Source organism: Henckelia pumila, chromosome 2 (assembly GCF_033568475.1).
Source record: "Henckelia pumila isolate YLH828 chromosome 2, ASM3356847v2, whole genome shotgun sequence".
Taxonomy (NCBI): Eukaryota; Viridiplantae; Streptophyta; class Magnoliopsida; order Lamiales; family Gesneriaceae; genus Henckelia; species Henckelia pumila.
In genome coordinates this window covers 103544758-103568153 of record NC_133121.1, presented here as the reverse complement: position 1 = coordinate 103568153, position 23396 = coordinate 103544758, and the positions used below count along the sequence as shown (strand labels likewise).

Genomic DNA, 23396 nt, shown 5'->3' with positions numbered 1-23396 from the left:
TTATTTATTCATTGATTAAGATGATTCTTGATGAATAAAATAAGATAATAATAAATTTATAATTTATTTTTTGCTATAATAAATTTGGCATTATGTTTTGTATTGCCTTATATTTATTTTAAAAAAGAAAACGAAAAGCCCTTTGGCTTGAATGTGTTAAACAAAAATTGCTTCAGTTTGCTCGGTTTTATCTTTAATGGAGTTAATACATCTTAAAACTAATTTGATAACTTAATTTTTGGTATGCGAAATAGCAATTAGTCGTTTAAAGTTGCAGAAATTAGAGAGTTTTCTTGTAAAGTAATAATTTAATCAAATAAACATCAATTATATCATTTGATATATAGATATAATTTTAAATTTAGCATTATTAATATCCGTTATAAATGTAGAGATTGTATTTTCAGCAATGAAAATCTTAAAAATCAAATTTTGAGAGATGATATATTTTTAATTGATTGTTTGATACCACATATTGATCGATGTGTATTTAAGACAGTGGATAACGAACTAGTATTCAACATTTTCAAATTATGAAATATCGATATGTGTTAGTAGAAACATAGGAAGTTAATATATAATATTTATCATAGTTGTGTTATATTAATTTTTTAAATTTATTAAATTCGGCCCTCTTGATTGAAAATTCTGGATACGCCACTGCCTGAGTACAAGTTGAGATGTGGCAAATTTTTTGTATTTTCTAAAACAACAAATTCTTTGTACGAATGCGTATTTCTGGTTTAATTTGTTATTCTTTTTCTCGAAATAAATCAATAATATTGTCCTTTGATTAAAGGAAGTCGTGTATTTTCAATTTTTATCTTGCCGTATAAGCATAAGTATGTGTCACGATGATATTACGATATTAGTCCTCGTACTTTTATATTAAAATGTTTTTTTTGTCTCTGATTTAAAAATTGTGATATATTTAGTTCGTATGGTCATCTTTAATCATAATGTTAATGACAAGAATTAAGACACAACGTTTTTTAAATTTAGGGTCTCCAAATGTTACATTGAAATATCAAATGATAACTTTATTTATCATTATTACCAAAAATATAATAAACTCACATTTAAGAAGCAAAATTATTTATTTTGCCGTATTTTATTATAACATACATATAAAATTTAAAATAATAATTATGAATTTTTTTATTGTTAAAAAAAATCAGAGCAAGATGTAAAATGATTCAAATTTATCATTTGAATTTTTTGTGACACATGATTTTAATTGAATACTATCAAAATATAATATAACTGTTAGAGTAAAAATAATTGAACTGCCTGAAATGTTTTTGTTTCCAAATAATTTTTTAATAGAATAATTTGTCATTCAACTTTAAAAATATTTCATAATTACTTCTTGTCCGAAGTTAATGGCAACTAAAATATAAAGTATTGAATTAAAATATTTACTAAATATAATGCGTTGAGAATGAGATTAGAAAATAACTCAATCAAACGAACCTAGCTATTTGTTTGCTATATCAGATGAATCAATGTCACAACATACTATTTGGTGGTGTGACTGGCCAGTAATCTGACACAACTCACCGTATGACTAGACAGATCGGATCCGTTTCAAAAGATATCAATTCAACACGACTATTTGACGTGACAAGACAAGTTAATTTGACGGTCTTAACTTATTTTAACATATATATATATATATCATTTTTTTTTATTTTTCTAAACTGAAATGGAGGTTTTACATATTTTAGAAGTTTATGGTAATATTTATAAATTAATACTTCAAAAATAATGCTGAAACTAGAATTTAATATTCTAGCGTGCGTGGGTCAAAGTTAAACACTCAAAGTTAATAATATGATTGATGGTCTTTAAATGATTTTTTTTAGAGTCTTTAAATGATTTTTTTTTTATAAGTAAATATTTATTTTCCAAACCCTTTTTTTCCCCATATTCATATTGGTCAACGATCACAGCAAATAAAGCACACCTATTGTTATGTTCGCGAAATTATTCCAAAAACCGAATCAACTGCAACCATCGTCGCGCTCTCATGAGGTGATTAAATTTGTTAATTTTTACCTTTTCTTTACTCTCTGTCCGAGAATTGTAAGGGTTTCATTGACTTAATCTGCAATGTTTGTAAAAAATTCAGAATAGTTTGACGAATGAAAAATAATCATGTGAAATGTATCGATTCTGATGGATATTAGAATCACAGCGAGCTACTTTTGGGAAACTTTGCTTGATCATGAGTATTTTACTTTTCTCACCCAATTGAGCTAGTACAAGACTCTTGAATAAAAACCTTAGCAATTAGGGATTTGGAAGAATTATTATGACCAACCTGAAATGCTAGATGATAGGTTTTATTAATTTGTTCATTGAATTTGTTCGAAAAGACTCACCTGGCAGGTGATTTTTTTTCTTTTCCGAAAGTAGTTTTCATGTATTCAATTATGACTTTTTTTTTGTTGGTTTGGTTCTATATTGATTCTGGCTATTTATATGTACAACTTAGTGCAAAAATTTCAACATTTTCTTCAGCTGAATTCTCCACTTGAAAATATGGAATTGTCGGCCCTGACACCCCGTGTTTTTGTTCATTATGGAATCCCATCTACTGCATCAATTCTCGCCTTTGATCCCATTCAGCGCCTCTTGGCAATAGGGACACTGTGAGTTTAAGTTGCTTCATGCATTTCAATGAAGTTCTGTTTTATGTTGACTAATTTTCTTATATTTCATAGGCACAAATCCATAAACTAGTTTTTATCATTTTTCATACATGGTTGCCCGACTTGGTGATCAAGAAACAAATATCTTGCCATTTAAGTAATATATCAACTTTTTTACTTAATTGAGAAATCTCAGGTTTCTGTCAGTCATTTTATTCATTGAGTGATTATCCATGTAGCATTACAAAATCAAGATTCTTTATCGTTACCATAGTGACAGATTCATGCTTTTTTTCTAGCGACAACTCTGATTCCATTTATGTTAAACTTGAATTCTTCTGTATCATCACCTCAGTCGACCTGTGGAAAAGAGAATGTTTCATAGTGAGGGCTCTACATTTTTTAATGAGCATTGAGTTGCCATCATTTGACTAGAAGTACAAAATTCTTGCTGCTTTGTTGTTCTATGAATATTTAACATTTTGAGTTTTAATTATGGCGTTACACAATAAGAATCGTCACAACTAGGTGTTCATTTAAAGCAAAATCATGAAATTTTAAACAATGAAATTTGAACTAGGTGTGCAGTAGTTAAAATAACCAGAGGGCTTTCAGTTGTTTCCGCTTACTGGACACCCAACCTCATACATTTCAACATATGGTAGCTTGGTGTTCTCATTGTTTGTAAACATTGTCATTTATTTCTGACTGAGCTTCGCAATTTTCACTGCTGCTGCTTGTCATGTCTCGAGGGATGATGGGGAGAGCTACATAGCAGAATGGTCATTGGAACATCAACTCCAAATTATGGTCTTTCAGCGTGTGTTTATCCATTTGTTCCTCTTAATGAATCTTTTTTTTTCCTGACTGATTGGCATAACAGGGATGGCAGGATTAAAGTGATAGGTGGTGACAACATTGAAGGCCTTCTCATATCTCCGAAAGCCTTGCCCTTTAAAAACTTAGAGGTTGGTTGATGGAGTTCATATTGTTCTAGTCTATCTGTCTGTATGGACTAGTGCTGAACTTAATCATTTATTGCATATTAGTGCAAGGATTGCATTTTTTGGTCTCATATATTCACCACAGGAGGCAAACAAAGTTCTCAACCCTTTGTTTAGATGCTCATTTTATACTGATGTTATCTAATATAATAAACATTTTTATTTAGATTTGTGAAGATATTCTGAAGAAGTTTTATTTTGGATATTTGAACATATTGCCAACTTAATCGATAACCTTTCTTCGTCCGTAACTTTTTTTATCAGATGGTGAAGGGCCTCACTTTAATGCTAAAGCCAATGTTTTCACCTTTCTAGTAAGATTTTAGTTTCTGACTACTCTCTGTCTCTCTGTTTTTTCCTCCTTTTCAGTTTCTGCAAAACCAAGGTTTTTTAGTGAGTGTCTCCAATGAAAATGAAATTCAGGTATGTTTATACAGGTTCTCCACGACAATTTATGGTGAAATCTCCCACTCTTGACTTCATGCAATCTTTGTGTTTATTTTTTTCTTCAAAAGCTATCTAAAATATCTCCAGTTGGAAATGTTCCACCTGTGCTTAATCACCGTTGCATCCTTCCCTTAAAAATCATTGTTCACATGAATCACATCAACCTCCTGTTTTTTTCCCTTGCTTCAGACAGTGGATGTTTTTTCCCGTAACAGGGGATGTTTATGCAACTTTGACAGGTTTGGGATCTAAGAAAGAGGTGTATATCTTCTAATATTCAGTGGGAGTCCAATATAACAGCATTTTCTGTTATTCCATCAACCCATTTCATGTAAGAAAATGAGGAATCTTAGCCCTTGTTTGGATTATTTGATTGTTCATACTTATTTTTATGTTCTTTTTTTGGGAAATTCAGTTATCTGGGAGATGAATACGGATTCTTGTCTGTGTTGAAGTATGATGCTGAAGAAGGGATAATTATTCAATTGCCGTATCACATTCCTCCTAATCTTGTAGCTGGTAATCGAAAATATGTTGAAATTAGTCCATGTATTTGAGTAACTTGATTACATCTTTGGATGTGAATGTGTTTTGGTCTATACAACTAAGAGGTTAGTTGGTCCACAGAATTTGTCAAAACGAGCCAGCCCACAACCCACTAGAACCCGCCATGTCCGCCCCGCCATTTGGGCGGGTTGGGAAATTGCCAGGCGGGCGTGACGGGCTATCCCGTCAATTTTTAGTTATATTTGACGGGTTGGAGCGGGCTAGCCACAACCCGCCATTTGGCAGAGTGGGACTGGCCGACCCAGCGGGCCTAACCCATTTTAACAGCTCTATCCACAGTAACAATGAATACTGATATTTGATTTATGTGTTAAATTTGTGCAGAAGGATCTGGGATCTCATTACCTGATAATCAATCCATTGTTGGTGTGCTTTCCCAACCTCGTTCATATGGGAACAGGTAACTGGAAGGATGCGTAAAGTTTTAATTCAGAGTCCTAGCTGTTTGAGCACAATTCTCGTGTGCTTTGTGTTTGCTTCTTCAGTCTTTCTAATTTCTTAAATGCTGGAGTCAGGAGTGTATTTATAACATTTGATGATATTATTGGAACTTACATTTAGTTTTCTGCTGTCATCTGTATATTGAACTCATTGGGGAGAAGAATGATGGAAATCAATAAATTTACATACATAGTCATGGTATTGTGCAAGGAATTACACGAAGTGTATAAAAATGTAAAAGATTTCAACTTGCCTTGTTCATTTAGAGACACATGGAGATTGGAGATTTTCTGGGTGTTTTAATTTTAAATTCAAGATCTACAACAATGAGCAGTTCGATTTGTTTGCAGGGTTTTGATTGCCTATGAGAATGGGTTGATTATTCTGTGGGATGTTACCGAAGATAGAGCCGTACGTGTTAGATACCACAAGGATCTCCAGCTAAAAGAGGGATCGGTTTTTAATTTTTCCAATAATGAGAGTCATGCGTGCCAAAGTGATTCGCTGGAAAATGACCATGGAGAGAAAGACATAAGTTCTCTCTGTTGGGTGTCTCCTGATGGGTCAGCATTAGCTGTCGGATACGTGGATGGGGATATCTTGCTTTGGAACCTGTCAGTATCTGACAATGTTAAAAGTCAGAGAAGCCAAAGCATGTCCAACGATGTTGTTAAGATACAATTATCATCTGGAGGTAGAAGACTTCCCGTCATTGTCTTGCATTGGTCTTCGAACAAAGCACAAAATGGTCGCGGAGGCCAACTTTTTGCATATGGTGGTGAAGACATTGGATCTGAGGAAGTCTTGACTGTATGTTCTTCATCACTACCAATATTTGGCTTCTTTTGCGCTGTAAATGCTTACTCTTTTTATACAAAAGTGAAAGAGTACTTGGTATCAATACAGCTAATCTAAGTTTTCAACGCCAAACTGCATCTTGTTTTCTTCTTTAAGTGGGGAGGGCATGCTATCTAGATTCTCGAATGAGTCATGAAGTTGCATAGTTTGACCTATTTTGTTTCATTCGCAGCTGTTACACGTATCAATGCAATAGAGGTATTGTGCATTTATACTTAATTTGGATTCACTTGATGACCATCGGAGACATATATAAATAATGAGCCTGATATTAGTTTCAACAAGAGCATGGTAGCACGTTTCATTTTGTTTTATTACATCTTAAATTATCTAATTTTTCAATCAACCTGTCATCTTGATTTCCAACAATAAGCTTATTCCCTGTGTACTTTCCAGAATTTAACATGCAGCAAACAAGAGCAACTGGATAGTTGTTGTTACCGTGTTTTAGATTTTCAATGCTCTGTTAAGAAAATGAAATATCTCACGTAATAGGAGAGTGTTCAAGAAAATACCTGTGCATAGAGCTCATGATGGTTCTAATAGAGATGTTTGCAATGTTCCTCAAAACTAGATTTCAAACTGGTTTTGACTTCAACTTAATGCCACAAACTTAGTTTTGCACGGGTTAAATTTATTATTAGTATCTTGGTGGTTTCTTGTTGAGTGTCGAAACTCGCAGTCGTATAATGTCCTTTTTGTGCATGTTTCTTGTTAATGCAGATCCTCAATCTTGAATGGTCTGCTGGGTTAGTACAACTGAAGTGTGTGGAGCGTGTTGACCTTACGCTCCATGGATCATTTGCTGATGTAATTATAACACCAAAGGCTCATGAACCTGCCAACTATAGCTCAACTTCATTATTTATATTGACCAATCCAGGACAACTGCATTTCTACGATTTTTCTTCTTTGTCTATCTTCAAGCGTGGGACAGGACATAATCATTCAGTTCATGGATTTCAGTATCCTTCAATAATACCCACCGTGGAACCACATATGACCGTGGGAAAGCTTTATTTGATGGTTTCAGATAGGAGTTTCTTCTGTGAACTTTCGGAGGTACTGAAATTCATCATATGGTGTACATGCAATTTATTTCTTCATTTCATTTAAATGACCATTTATTGTTCCATTAGACAGTTTTCACCTGCCAAGCTACAAGCAGATGACGTGTTGACCGGAAGGGGTTCGCGGTGGCCTCTGACTGGTGGGGTTCCTTGTCAACTGCCTACTGCTGCAAATAAACTTCAGAAGATGTATATAGGAGGATATCAAGATGGATCTGTTCGAATATGGGATGCCACCTCTCCAATTCTGTCACTTGTCTCTGTGTTGCGATTGAAGGTTAGCGCAAAACTTCCTTAATGGCATTGGTTCAACATCTATCATCATTTTATATTGATATATTGATAGAAAGTTCATTGATTGAGTTTACAGTATTATATTTGTTAACAACAACCACACCATTTGCTGGCAGATAGAAGGAATTCAAGTTTCTGGTGCAAGTTCAGCAGTATCAGCATTGGACTTTTCTTCTTTCACCTTGACTTTGGCTGTTGGCAATGAAAGTGGAGGGGTAAGAACTACAGTCATTTTCTTTGTCTCTCGGACTTTACTGAAAAATAAAAATAGTGATTCATACATTTTCCTTTATTTGTTAGGTTTTCATTTATATACTTCAAGGCAATTCCAACCAAACAATCTTGACCCTGATAACTGAAACCAGTCGTGATGGTATTTTTTTTCCAATATTAATTTTCTGCCACATTTCAATTTATGATTATTTCTAGACTTCTGAGCAGTTCTGTAAGTGGGTCAGCATTTCCTGGGTACTTATTGTCTAATAACCTTATGCTCCTACCTTACATGGGTTCTCTCGTGTAAAATATGATATATCTCATTTTTTTCAAGAATTTTTTTAATTTACTTTTAAGCGATAAGGATGAACAGTATATGATAATCTGTTCCAGGAAACCAAATGAAAGAAACTGTGCGATTGAATTATTCAAGAAAATAGGAATTTCAACATGGCCAAATGAAAGAAACTCACAGTTCTCTCGAAGTAATTATCCTTAGAACTGTTCTTTTTCTCTCGAGTTCTTGCCCACAATAATTTTCATTTAGTGCCTAAAGCGGTAGATGAGGAGAATCAAATTTTTTAAGGTTGGTGTTTCACCATGGTTACATTCTTTTATCCCCGGAGACAACAAAAAAGGGCTACTTTAATTAAGCAAACATTCTTTATGAGTTCAACGACCTTTGAACAAGAGCAAGCAACAGCTTCAGTTTTTTTTTTTTTGGTGTTCGGATCTGAACTGAACTAATTTTTTCTGAATTTGCAAGCAACCTATTCAGTACTTGAGGTTGGTTCATTGATGTTGTTGATTAATGTGCTGTTGTGTTAGAATTTATGTCAGTTAATGAGTTGAAGATTGGAATTATGAAAACCCATTCACACGCATCATTAGAACATGATGTATGAGGGTGTCTGTTTGTCCCTTCTTTTCATCTGCTTCTATTTATTGTCTTGTTCTGTTGGCATTCCTGCAACCCCATTGTCCAGTAATAACCGTAGTTAAACTTCAATGAAAGGCCCTCATCTCTGTAATTTAAGACCTCATTTCAGTATTTAGGAAACATTCACTTGTGATAACTTCTTTCTTCGGAAGGCATGACTATTATGCTATTTACTTGCAGACCAACATTTACCACATGCAGAGAGCAATCAATGTTCGGCTATATTTTCCATACTGAATTCTCCTGTACGTGCCTTACAGTTTGTAAAATCTGGAGTCAGACTTCTTGTTGGATATGAATGTGGGCAGGTAAATGTGTTTATCAGAACTTGTTCTTTTAGTTACATGCAGTTTGACAACACTTATCTGACGTCACAATTACTTTATTGCAGGTTGCTATACTTGATACTAGTTTATTGTCAGTGTTATCTATAACGGACTGTGTGTCTAGCTCGAGGTCACCAATCATTTCAGTGGCGGTGAAAACTTTTCCGGATACTCATGAAAACGATATAAATAACTCTGGAAATGCAATTGTTAGTGAATCTACCGCAGAGCTTGCTTTTGTATTAACTAGAGATGCACACACAGTCTTAATAGATAGTGCCAGTGGCAATATGGTGAATTCTAAGCCAATTTTTCCGAAGGAAAATTCCACGGCAATAAGCATGTATTTACTAGGTACGTCCATCCAGTTTTCTTTTTAGTGTTCTACATGTTTCATGTGCAGATGTTTACGCCTTGTGGGCCTGTCGTACACAGAAGGAATACATCCTCTATCTGAAAGGTTGAAAAACGTTTCCGTGATGTCTTCTCAGCATGTTCATGCTGAAAATCAACCTCTGCAATCCAGTTTTGAAAATCCGAGTGGTTTGTCCAGCGTTGAAGGCCACATGCAACCCACATGTTTAGGGGACAAGGCATTGGAATCCCAGATTTTATTGTGTTGCAATGATGCTGTGTACACATACTCGTTAAAGTCTTTCTTTCAGGTGCTTGTCATGTATTATCCCTATTCAGTTTAGTGTGTAATCTCCTCCCTTTCTTACGAGGACTCCTTGACTTCAGGGCGATAGTAACTTTGTACGTTTACTGAATCTTGAGAAATCATGTTCCTGGACTACGATCTTCAAGAAAAATGCGGAAGAGTATGGATTGATCTTAGTTTATCAAACTGGAGAAATTGAACTACGGTGAGTTCCTAATCCATCTTTTTGCTTGTGTTTCAGATACTGATGAGATTTAAACTGCATATGGGCAATTACCCTGCATTGTTGTTACTCTATGTGAAGCATCGGCAGTAATTTATCTAACATTTTAAATAATTACAACATTTTCTTTAAGCAAAATCTTGAGTTCCCCTCGAGCAAAATCTTGAATTCAAATATTGTGAATCGAGAGGTAGGAGCTAGAACAATGTGGCTTTGTGATCCTGACAAAAAAACAATGGCAATAAATACATCATAATTTACTTAGTTTTTGAAGAATTACTAACGCCATATCCCCTTAGATTAGAAATTACTTACCCCACCCATATTTTGTAAAATTGAACAAACTGGATAAGAATTTATGCAGTAACTGATTTATATACGTGTGTGTGGTGGTGGATATACACTTGGCTATAATATAAATTAGTTGAGAACAAGTATTGGCAAAGGAAAGTGTCGATGCTCAATGTCCTTTTCTTTTAGGTCTTTTCCAGATCTCGAATTGGTGGGAGATACCTCATTGATGTCAATTCTGAGGTGGAGCTTCAAAAATAATATGGAGAAGACAATGTGTGCTTCCGACGAAGGGCAGATTATCTTGGTTGGTTACTTAACACAAAAACAATCTGCACCACGCGATAATTTATCCGTATTCTTTTTATGTATACTGCGGAAATTTACTCCTGAGATCTGATATGTGTCATATAAAGATGTCCAAGAACTAGGATCCTTACAGGGATGACCAGTCCAGTAAGCTCCTTGGCTAATTGAGATAAGTGTAGTATTAGCATAAAGAATGACACTATTTTATGAAGTTTCTATTGAATAGAAGATCATTTCTGGAGAGAATTCTTGTTGAAGGTATCAGAGTTTCATTTGTCCATGTATAGGAAATGACTATCGGTCCGATTTCTCATTGGTTTAGATCTCTGAACCGATATGAAGCCTGATTGTGATTTAGGAACTCCAACGTGTTAAAATAAAAGGCAACACAGATTTGAATCAGCAAAAGTTAATGGTATGGGACTACATGTATCCGGGAACGTCATTATGAAAAAAGAAGAAGTAAAAGACAAGTTTACAAATTTTAAAAGACAGATGGTAATGAGAATAAATGAAGGAAATATATGCTGTTTTAAAAAAATGGGAATATGAATTACATCATGCAACCGTCTTTAGAATTGTTCGTTTTTTGGAACTATAATGAATTAAGCTTTGATATGTTTCTTTCTAATGCAATCTTAAATTGAAGCTAATATTAAAGTTTTAACTTGTGGTGTGATGATAATATATGAATTGTAGAAAGAGTGAACCCACTGCGGCATTGCCCTGACAGGCTGACATGATTTAAGAAATTCATACAACTGTTTGAAGGAGATATCATCTTTTATATCTTAATTCCTTGTTTTCTGCTTTGTGTGTTATTATGTAGAATCTTTGGGTCATTATATATTATGACCCAATTTTTTATGCAAAGTTACCTCAGACAATTGAATGTCTGCAATCATTCAATCTTCTCTGAATACGCAATTAGGCAGTTTAATCTCAAATTACATTGATTATATTAAAACTCTATTACTTGCAACTGATGATGTTCCACTTTTTAGGTCAATGGGTGTGAATTTGCTTTTATATCTCTTCTGGCCTTCGAAAATGAATTTAGGTCCATCTCTCTCCCCCTCTCCTCCCTATCTCCCTCCCTCTGTATGTCTGTTTGTCAGAAGCCCCTGACATGTGGCTATTTTTGTTCTAGCCTCGAAAATCTACCTTGTCTACATGATGAAACCCTTGCTGCCGCTGCAGATGCTGATGTTAATTTCACTCTAAACCAAAAAAAGGCACAGGTCATAAATTGTCATCTTTTTCTGTTTAGCTTGTATGTTTTTTTGTCCTCTCTAATGAATTTGCTTGTTTGAATAAACAGAGCGCAATGCCCGGATTTATTAGTAACATGATCAAGGGTTTAAAAGGTGGTGAAGGAGAGCAGAATATGAATTACATGGAATCTCGTGAGATCATGATTGCGCGTTTGGATGGAATGTTTTCGAGGTTCCCATTCTCTGACCCCTTTGGTTCTTTTGATAAAGAAGATTTGGAACTTGGCATAGGTGAGTATGAGTCAAAGTTCCAACCATGGAGTGAGCATCTACTTGTTATGCAAATAACAAAATAAACAATGAAATAAATGGCTTAATCCTCGTGGAATTATTGCAGATGATATTGACATAGATGAGCCACTTGTTGTATCAACTTCACAAAAGAGTAGCAATGACATTAAAGGTAGAAGCAACAAATTTATTTCTAGATGGTTTTAAGCATCAGTTGGGCCTAAATGTTTTCTTCCTTTTTTCCAGAGAAGAATAGAGAGAGGGAAAAATTATTTGAAGGTGGTTCTTCGGACAATCATCCAAAGCCTCGAACACGCGAAGAAATTATTGCAAAATATAGAAACACAGGAGTAAGATTTTCCTCAAACAGCTTGTGTTTTTAATGCTTAAATTGGGGATCACATTGTCTCACCATGTAATTGGTTCCAGGATGCTGCAGCTTCGGCTTCTCAAGCAAAGGATAAACTTCTAGAACGGGGAGAAAAACTTGATGTAAGACCAGTTCTTATGTATTCAGTCATTACGCTCGTATCATGATATTTGAACGATATGAAGTAACTGTATTAAGCTGTCCCTCATTGAGGCATTAGTTATTCTGCGAACTAGCGATGGTGGTAATTTCTCAGAGTTCTGACCGATGGTCACTGTAGATTGCTTTTTACTTTTAAACAATCCCTTTTTTAGGGGGAGGGGTGGCAGAAGAGGTTTTTGCATCTTCCCAATGTTATATATTAGGCAGGATATTAGATTCTTTCCAGCTTTGCACAATAAATTTAACCGTGTTTGCACGATAAATTTAATCATGCTTGGCTTCTATTAGATGGTTAATGAGATCCTACCATATGGGTAATAATATGATTTTTTTTCCCAAAAATTTGTCTCGAAGAATAACGGATAATGACATCAGCTGATCACCCAATAAGTGTCCCTTTTCTTTCGTTCTTGTATGTGTCAACTCTCAACTAACACACATCAGATACGGGAATGAAGCAATCCCTGTAATTAGGCGAGATATTTGGTGTAAATAGGCGAGATATTTGGTGTTAATATTGCTTTGGGTATAGCCTTTACTATTGCTCACTTGGACAGTTTTCACTTAAGTTTACTATGCAAAGAGCAGTTACTGTTCATGCATCATCTCTTAGTAATTCAGTATTAAAAGGTGTTTGATTTGTTTCAGAAACTTAGCAAACGTACAGCTGAGCTACAAAGTGGTGCTGAAAACTTTGCGTCAATGGCAAATGAGCTTGCGAGGACGATGGAAAAACGCAAGTGGTGGAACATATGATAGCATAACAAGTCAGTTCCGGCGTTCCATTTTTCCGTGAATTTGGTAATTTATAGATACTACAGGTATTGGCAAACACTTGAAAATGTATTTGTAGCGTACGTTGATATTTAAGTAAAGGAATCTTTGACAAGAATGCATGATTGCATGTTTTACTGTAGCGTCGTTAGAAATCTTCTATATATAAATATACAAATTCCAATTGTAATTTCCTTATATGTCCTCTACGATTTAGTTTAGCAAGTTATTTTTTTATATGAGTTAATTTGTAATTTCATTGTCTGTCTTAACTAATGGCTAATTATTAGGTTATGGACATTCATGTTTATACATTGAATACATTGAATTTCTTTCTACTTTTTGCTGCTTTACGGTTCTATATATACATGATAATAATTTTTTCTCAAATTATTTTAGTTTGTTTCATTTTATGTATTAGCTTAAATGGTTAATTAATATTTCCTTACACTAAGACATCGAATTCTCCATATGAAAATTTAGTTAAAAAAATGAAAATTACTTTCTGCTTGTGAATTAAATGCATGAGATAATCTATCTTTTATCCATCTTCTTTTCTTATCTCTTCTTCTTCTATATATAAGTGATTATAAATTAACTTGGTACATGTACTATTGGTTAAATGTTGAATTGGTTTACGAACTTTTGTTAATGACTTAATTAGTATATGTCCACCTAATTTTGACCAAATTATGATTAAAAAAATGGTGTAATAGTCTTTTGATAATACAAATTAATTAAAACAATAATATTATTTTAGTTTTAAAACCAGCTTCATCATTTTTGTCCGTCAGAAAAACCGAGAATGCCTTTCAATTTTTTATTAGTCATGTTTTCTTATAGAATTATTGTGTTTAAACAAACTTTTAATTTTTTATTTGTTGATTAAAAAACATGTGGCACATTATGACGGAATTTAATTAGTGCTTTGATGACTTTTTCTTATAAATATAATTTGAAAATTTAAATTAATTTTTAGTAGAATTTACGTAATATTTTTATTAAAATAATATATTCAATAAATTTTTACATTGTTAAAATATTAAAAATTATTTTATCACAATAACTATTTATTTAATATATTTTTTTTCAAAATATTATCAAGAAAATTATGTATATAAAAATCAGAATTTTAGCTAAAAAATATTTATTTATTTTCTATGGTATCAATTTATTTATTTAAAATTATTTAGATATTGTCTGTCTTAATATAAATTATCCAATCTCTCGTTGAAATATATAATCTATATAATAATATAATAAATAGTATGTACAAATAAAATTTTTAATCAAATCAATTTGTACTTATAAATATAATATACAAATGTATCTAATTAAAATTAAAAATAAAATGTGATTTCTTGTAATAAAGGGAAAATTGGACATTTTACAAAAATGTCACCGAAAATTGACTGGAATTCAACGGACATGTACTAATTAAGTCTTTAACAAAAGTTCGTGTACCAATTTGACATTTAACCAATAATTCGTGTACCAAATTAAATTTTACTCATATATAAATATACAACTTTCAATTGTGAATTTCCTTATATGTCATCCTCTATTTAGTTTAGCAAGTTATTTTTTATATGGATTAATTTGTAATTTCATTGTCTATCTAAAGATTCTAAACTAATGACTAATTATTAAGTTATGGACAATAATAGTTATACATTGAATTTCTTTCTACTTTTTCCTCCTTTACGTACGGTTCTATATATACATGGCTTTACTATAATAATTTTTCTCAAATTATTATTTATTAGTTTGTGTCATTTTATGTATTAGCTTAAATGGTTAATTAATATTTTTCTACTAACACATCGAATTCTCCATATGAAAATTTAGTTAAAAAATGAAAATTACTTTCTGCTTGTGAATTAAATGCATGAGATAATCTTTGATGCTATGTTGGGTTCGTTGGTTTAATAGTTTAAGTTATCAATGGTTCGTGTTTGTTTTCGTTTCTTCTTCTTCTTCATCGTCTTTTTTTTATGGTTCGGATGATCTATAGAATATAATTATTATTTTCACAAAATTATGATATTATATTAGTTCCAAGGATTTCTTCTGATAGTCATTTTGAGCTCTTTTAAATTATATATTACTCTACAATGATTTATTTAATTTTATTACATTTACATTTCTGATGCATTAAGTTTTTTAGGATTCCAATTTATTTTAGTGTCTATTTATTTGCTTATGTATATAGCTTAGAATGACAATTATTTTCACTTGTGAATTAAATGCATGAGATAATATTTGATGCTATGTTGCTTTCTTTGGTTTAATAGTTTAAATTTTAAATGGTTCGTGTTTGTTTCCATTTAATTTCTTCTTCATCATCTTGTTTTTTGTTTTTACGGTTTGGCTGATCTATATAATATAATTATCATTTTCACAAAATTATGAGATTATATTAGTTCGAAGGATTTTTTTTATAGTCATTTTGAGCTCTTTCAAATTATATTTTAGTCTATAATAATTTATTTAGTTTTATTACATTTACATTTCTGGTGCATTAAGTTTTTAGGATCTCAATTTATTTCAGCGCATATATATTTGCTTATATAGCTTAGATCTGGCCACGGTCCGGGTCCGGGTTAGACCCGTCGGGTTCGGCTCAGCAATATTACATTTATTCAATAAAAAATATATAACATTTTAACTTTTAAAATTTTATATGAAAATATATATTTCATTTTTATTATATTCAATCTGATTATTATATATATAACTTTTAACCTCATTTTTAAATGACAAAATTGTTAATATTGAATATTACACATTAACTAGATCATGATTATTAATAAATAGTACATTATTATTATTATTATTATTATTATTATTATTATTATTATTATTATTATTATTATTATAAATGCAGCTCAACGGAATGTAGGTATGAACAAATAATTGTCACTACCACGTCCAAATTTGTCATGATAAAATTGTGGGGTGGAGTGTGTGATATAATATATTGATTTGCTTTCGGATGAGATAATTTTATTTGTAATCGAATATTTATTGCAGTACAATTTGATTAGTTTGATTTATTTCAACTTTTTTCATATAAAGATAAATTAATGAGAAAGTTAAAAAATAAAAATTACTTTCTGCTTGTGAATTAAATGTATGAAATAATCTTTATAATTTTTTTAATCAAGATAATCTTTACAACAAATACGAATTCATAAAAAATCCTATGAGACGGTTTTATAATAAATAAACATATATGATTGATGGTCAAGATGTATTTTTATCCACTATGTTTTGATCTATTAGATTTATAATCCATACTTATAAACATGACGTTATTCAAACGATATTAAAAATTTTATAAATCTCGTGATTATATTTTTTATTATTATTCAGCCACGTGCATCGCATGTGTTCATTCCTAATTAATTAAAAATAACCTAGATTAATTCAAATATCAATCGAGCCACTATGCTTTCTTCTTTCACTTGTAAAGGGTGGCTCCTCGAGTTCGATAATTCTTTACTAGTTCTGTTGTCTGTTGTAAATTGTAATAGATAACATTTAAGTAGGCAAATCAATTAGCTATGCACTCACCGACTCACGATTTTGTCGATGCTACCCCACTAGGTAAAAGTGAGATGTTCGTGCGAATATCTCACTTGCATTAAAAAATGGACCGTTGGATTTGGCATGTGGGTACTACCCACATGCCAGCATCGACCTTACCCTGACTAACATTACATTTATCTATAGGGTATCTGTTGTTTAAGACAATGATTTTGGTACAAAAACCGTGTATTTGGACATATATTAATTTTTAAAATAAAAAATTGTTTTTTTCATATATATTTGTGCTTTTGCAATTTTTTAGTTTTCTATGTTATCAAATTTAGTTTTAGGCCGTTATTATTATTATTTTTTTGAAATTTTAATCTTATTTTTCGACTTGGTGTTAAAACCAATGTATTGTTGATGTGTATAATGTCACAGTAGCAAATGAACCAATATTAAAATTGTCAGAAATAAAATAATAATTATTATTATTATCAAACTCATTTTAGTAATTATTATATATAAGAAATCTTGGATTTGTTCGAACTTCGAAGTCATCTTGGTAATCTATTTCTATTATAAAAGTATGAATGATGGACAAAGTTTTTGCATTGTGTATTTACTACATTGCCCAAAAACTATGGATTATATGTATTAATTGCATGGGCATTGTGTGGAAAAATGGTGTAAAAATTAGGGTTAAATTTAAGGTATTCAATTTGTGGAGAATCAATGTGTTGTTTATTCATTAAATTTGTGCATTTATTTTTTGAATCATTGAATACAACATTTTAATTGATTATCATATTCCTAAAGTCATTCTAAAGAAAATAATTTATTTCTACTATAAAAGTATGAATGAAAACTATGGATTATATGTATTAATTGCATGGAAATTGTGTGAAAAAATGGTGTAAAAATTAGGGTTAAATTTGGGATATTCAATTTGTGGAGAATCAATGTGTTGTTTATTCATTAAATTTGTGCATTTATTTTTTGAATCATTGAATACAATATTTTAATTGATTATCATATTCCTAAAGTCATTCTAAAGAAAATAATCTATTTCTACAATAAAAGTATGAATGATTGGCAAAGTTTTTGCATTGTGTATTTACTACATTGCCCAAAAAATATGGATTATATGTATTAATTGATGGAAATTGTGTGGAAAATGATGTAAAAATTAGGGTTAAATTTGGAATATTCAATTTGTGGAGAATCAATGTGTTGTTTATTCATTAAATTTGTGCATTTATTTTTTGAATCATTAAATACAACATTTTAATTGATTATCATATTCCTAAAGTCATTCTAAAGAAAATATGTGAAGAAAACTATATATATATATATATATATATATAATATTTCTATCATCTATTTTTTTTATATAAATCATTTAATTTGTGCATTTATAATTTGACTCATTGAATACAATATTTTAATTGATTTTCATCATATTCCTATAATTATTCTGAAGAAAACATGAGAATAAAATTATATATATCTATTGGAATATTTTTGCCATCTACTTTTTTTATTAATAATTTAATTGGTATATTTATTTTTTTACTCATTGCATATTACATCATTTTAATTGATTTTCGTCATATTCCTAAAGTCATTCTAAAGAATACACAAGAAGAAAGTTATAGATATAAAATACTCCTATCATCTATTTTTTTTTTAAAAAATTATAGTTGAATTTTCTAAGTGAATCATTCTTAATATAGTTACTAGGTGACGTGCACACACAAGATAATAAATTAATATCATGTAGTAATATCATGAAATCACATTATAATTAGTTAGTTTTCACAATGTCGACATCTTTCCTGTATTTTCGATTAGAATATTTGTTAAATTTCTAAAACTAAAAAAGAAAAATAAATTGAACACAAATTACCCCTACCATAAAAAAAGTGGATTAAAAGACATGGTTGCGGTTAAAAGAATGTGTTGAAAACTGCCTCAATAAATAAGGTGAAAGAATGAGTGAAATTGCAGTATAATTTGTTAGTTTCTCTTCTCTTTCATTATTCTTAAGGTTATTTCTGGAATTTTCACATAGTAATACCAAAAATAGTTTTTATACACTTCTCTTTCTTTATTAAATAGTATATGTGAGTATTATCAGTGATATTTTTTATCTTAAAATATGTACGTAGAAGTATGAGGTAAATTAAGAGGCAAAAAAAACTCATGTGATTATGTTTTTGGTTTTATATACATCATATTGCATTTATAAATTTAACCATATAGAATAAGTGCAATCAATGAATAAATTATATATATATATATATATATATAATATATATATATATATATATATATATATATATATATGTTATTAAGAGTAAGTTACACAATTTACTATACTAATAAAAACACACTATATTAGTAAGAAAATAAAAAAAAAACTATGCTATTTTTTAACGCATTAAATACAATATTTTAATTGGATTTCAAAACATCATACTACATTTGTAAAGTTGACCTCATATATTATTGTAATATAAGTGCAATCAATTAATAAACTATTTTGATATAGTTTTTTTATTATTAAAATTATCAACCTCATTTCGCACTATCACATTCACAATAAAAATAACTTATCATTTAAATTTTTTTAACAATATTTTCACGTCTACAAAAGTTTTATCTAAGATATACATGGATAAAGAGCATCATCATATCTCTTACTATTTAATAAAGAAAGAAGAGAGGGGCTCATAGTAACTGTATTTTGTATTTTAATGTAAACGTCCTAAAATGCCCCTAATTATACCAATTGAAATGCAAAAAAAAAAAAAAAAAAACCAAAACAAGAAGAATAAAAAAATAATATTTCATTCTCACTATCCCACTTTCTCAGCCTCTTTCTCACGTTCATCACCACTATTTTAAAAACATAAAACATTTCATGTATTTTTTTGTTATAAATCATAATAGAAATAGAGAGATGAGTAGAGAGAATTCATGAGAGAAGAGAGAATCATATGAGTCAATACTCAGTTGAAATTTTATTGAACTCAATCACCCCTATTTATGGGGAAGGATTACAAGATACAAATCTTTACAAATATTATCTTGACATATTCATCTTGATCACAAATCTTTAATAAGATAATCATCTACAATAATAATATATTTATAACACTCCCACTTAGATGATTATTTGCACAAGCAACCAATTCTTCAAAATCTCCATTTGTCAAGATGTATGCTCGGGACTTCATCGGGACTCGAGTGCTGCCTCGTTAAAACCTTGACAGTAAAACCCCGTGGGAAAAATCTGAACGAAGGAAAAAGAGTACAACACCATATACTTTCTTTGGATATCTTTTCGATGATGGATGCGCCTCGTTAAAACCTTATCAGGAAAAACCCAGTGGGACAAAATCCTAATGAACGAAAAAGAGTACGACATCTCGCGATACTTGTTAATTGCCTCATTAAAAACCTTGTTATGAAAAATCACGTGGGAAAAATCATAAACAAGGGAAAAAGATTACAACTTTGATTGTTCCCCCTCTTGCAAGGATCACTTAAAATTATTAACTCGTCTTATTCCAATCTTGTGCACTTAATTGCCAAAATTGATTTAGATGCTGATTTTGCCATATATATGGTACTTCAAGATCAAATATCTTTTCTTCTTCTTCAAGTTGGCAAAAACAATATTTTGAGCATCAAATCCTTCGAGGATGATTCTATATGTATCGCCATCAAATCAGTGCATCCACGATAAGTGCAAATATTTTCTCATAATTCGCTTGAAATACTTTGAGAAACATTGATAATATTTGTTCATATGCCACGTGTCACTTGTCAATAATTTGTTATTGACAGTCATTATTTTGCATAATAGCAAAAAATAAATTAATAGTTATATAATTTCGATCCTAAATTGTAAGGTCCGAAAAATTCACTAGCTTAATCACGATTAATTGATTGAATTATATGAATTAATGCATGTTATTTAGATAAATTAATTGCTATGTGAATTATGTGATTTAATTAAATGCCTGAAATGTTATGTGATATGTATGATTTTAAAGTTTTCAGGTTGGTATTAATTTTGGGTCGTAGGGACGAGCCTAGCCTTGGCTTGAGTAAAGAAAATTTGTTTATTTTAAATTAAGTTTAAAGGGATGCAGTGTATTTTTTTTATTAAATGGGAGGGTAAAATTTTAAAGGATTTTAAGTGTAACTAATGGGTCGTGTTGAAGCCCATTAGTCACAAAAGAAATAAGCGTTCAGAATTTTATTCTGAACTCTCATTTTGAACGCTCTCTTTTTCTTTCAAATCTCTCTCACTCAAACACTGCATCAAGGGTAGGGTTCTTCGACTTCTCAAGGCTAGATCGTTCCGCCGTCCAGGTTAATCCCAATCAGACGATTCAGGAAAGTTTTTAATGTTTTGAAACCCATTCAAGAGTATAAATATGTTTGATATGAACCCTAGGTTGATTTATGGTGTTGATTGATGCATGATTTTAGAAAGTTACATGAGTATGTTGTAAAATCGCGAAGCGTGATGCGTTCCTGATATTTTCGGTATAAGTTTATTGAGATTCTAGGGCATTTATGTTAAATCAAAATTTTGGAAGAAGAGATTTTGAATGAGAAGTTTTGATTCAAAACTTTGAAAAGTTGGATCGTGATGTGCGTATATTTTGAAGTTTTTCATGTGTTTGATAATAATTTTTGATGGGTGAGTGAATAGATTTGATTTGGAATCGAAAAGAACCGAAAAAGAGCAAAAAAAAAAAAAAAAGAAGTTCGCACCCTGCGCGCCAGCTGCCTGCGTGCGCAGGCAGCACCACCGGTGCAGGGGCGCAGTTTTTGAGCGCCCCTGCACTAGGGGGCAACGTTGGTGGCGCAGGGGCGCAAGTTTTCTGCGCCCTTGCACCATAGGTGCTGTCCAAATTTTTTTTAAGGTTGTGTTTTGAAATCCTAATTTCATATTTGTGGTCTTTAAAGCTATTTTAAGTATTTTTAAGAATGTTTATGCAAAAGTTTCAAGTTTTCAATGTCCGGGACGGATGGAACGACTCACGTGGATCGAATATACTATGTAATGCATGTTTATGTTTTCAACCTTCATGAAAATTATTTTTCCATGAAAATCATGAAATGTAGGAAGTATTTAATGCATGAATGGTTCTCGCATTGGTTTATACATGCACGACATTATTTATGAAAGTTCATGATGATGGAAGAATAATGATGACATGCATGAAGAATGATATGATACGAAGAATGTTATTATGTATGAAAACTATTTTGATGACTTATGTATCTTGTGGTGATTATACGGGATATGCACTTCGGGATGAGCTCCGGAGCGGCTATCCAAACATGGATCACGAGATGGTTATACGGGGTATGCACTTCGGGATGAGCTCCGAAGCGGCTATCCAAAGAATGAAAGTTTACGGGCGTAATGCCATATGCTTGTTGATCAACAGGAATATATGAATGACTCACTATGACGGTTGCCACACTACTTATACTTTATCACCCCAAATATTTTTATGATATGGCTTTATCAAAATTATGTTTATTGCATGAAAGTTTAAGTTAGTGTTTTCTCTTTTAAAGTTAGAAAATCCTTTTTCTGCATGTTCTTCCTGAGTCTTTCGACTCACTATACTTGAATGGTGCAGGTAACGATGATGTGGATGCTTTTATTGATGATTATGTGGGCGGACATGAAGAAGAAGCAGGGATCCGTCCAACGGGCAATGCATGAGTGTGAATGCTTTAAAATGGAAGATGTTTTAAACATTTTTATTTGATGAGAGGCAAACAAGTTATAATTTTTAAGTTGATGGCCATGTTTGGCAAATATTTTTGGATGCTATTCTATTTTTGTGCACTTATTATATGCTCTTTTAATAAAGAAGATGATGCTTCCGCAAAGTTTTTTTTTATTTTTCCCAAAATTTTAAGTATGTATGTTTGAGTAACGTTTCGATTGAGAAATTGGGACGTTACAGCTTGGTATCAGAGCAGTTCGCTCTGGGATTGTTTGCACGCATGCATTCTCGCCACGACCCTATGCTTCGTCTTCATGTCTGTAAGTTTTATGTTATGGATTGTTTAAGATGCATGATAGTAATTACGATTAATAAATTATGCATGTTGTTTATGATGTTATGTTTAAATAACGTAATTAAGCATGTGGACTATATGGACATCAGGATCATGGCTAACCGTAGGAATCCGAACAATGAGGAAAATCAGAATAACCAGTTTTTGGCTGGGTTGGCGACTCTGTTGCAAGAGCAGAGAAGAGCCCAAGGGGAACAGATTCAATAGTTAATCCAAGCACAAGCGGGAGGACGGAACAACAATCAGCCGCTATTAACTAATCCGATCTTTAAGCAGTTTAAGGATCTAGGGCCACAGGAGTTCAAAGGAGGGGCTGATCCCCTTGTAGCTGAGGAATGAGTGCAGTCAGTGGAGACCATTTTTTACTACATGCAGCTCACTGATGCAGACCGTGTGAGGTGTGCCATCTTTATGTTTCGTGAGGATGCACGGGTTTGGTGGCAGGGAGCCCGTTTTGCTGTGGATATGACTACGTTGACTTGGAATGGATTCAAAGATGTGTTCTATGGGAAATATTTCACTATCAGCACCAGGACTAGACTTGCTAGAGAATTCTTGGAGCTCCGCCAAGGGAGCATGTCCATTGCTGAGTATGTGAAGAAGTTTGAGAGGGGGAAGTAATTTGTGCCC

At 31.8% G+C, this 23396-nt stretch overlaps 1 protein-coding gene across 3 annotated transcripts; it reads left to right on the top strand.

The window, feature by feature from the left end:
- Positions 1–1898: 1898 nt before the first annotated feature.
- LOC140880426 (uncharacterized) lies at positions 1899–13369 on the top strand. 3 transcript variants are annotated; one of them, XM_073284854.1, is made up of 24 exons: positions 1899–2034; positions 2524–2654; positions 3538–3622; positions 4028–4081; positions 4345–4436; positions 4521–4624; positions 4997–5072; positions 5464–5923; positions 6695–7033; positions 7115–7318; positions 7452–7550; positions 7636–7708; positions 8672–8799; positions 8883–9171; positions 9253–9482; positions 9559–9683; positions 10182–10299; positions 11306–11361; positions 11452–11542; positions 11623–11806; positions 11913–11978; positions 12053–12156; positions 12236–12298; positions 12987–13369. In XM_073284854.1, exons 1-24 carry the CDS (start codon positions 1975–1977, stop codon positions 13092–13094), a joined length of 3339 nt encoding a protein of 1112 aa, XP_073140955.1. In that variant the 5' UTR covers positions 1899–1974; the 3' UTR covers positions 13095–13369. The 3 variants fall into 3 exon arrangements, with proteins under 3 accessions (XP_073140955.1, XP_073140956.1, XP_073140957.1); XM_073284855.1 differs by lacking the exon at positions 2524–2654 and having other exon boundaries at positions 1963–2034; XM_073284856.1 differs by lacking the exons at positions 1899–2034; positions 2524–2654; positions 3538–3622; ... (1 more) ...; positions 4345–4436; positions 4521–4624 and having other exon boundaries at positions 5448–5923.
- Positions 13370–23396: the final 10027 nt, after the last annotated feature.

Excerpts from the sequence above, each read along its gene's own strand:
- LOC140880426 (XM_073284854.1), top strand. The coding sequence starts at position 1,975 with ATGTTCGCGAAATTATTCCAAAAACCGAATCAACTGCAACCATCGTCG. Across the intron at positions 3,623-4,027 it reads TGCCCTTTAAAAACTTAGAG|TTTCTGCAAAACCAAGGTTT; the intron begins GTTGGTTGATGG and ends CCTCCTTTTCAG. Across the intron at positions 12,299-12,986 it reads AACGGGGAGAAAAACTTGAT|AAACTTAGCAAACGTACAGC; the intron begins GTAAGACCAGTT and ends GATTTGTTTCAG.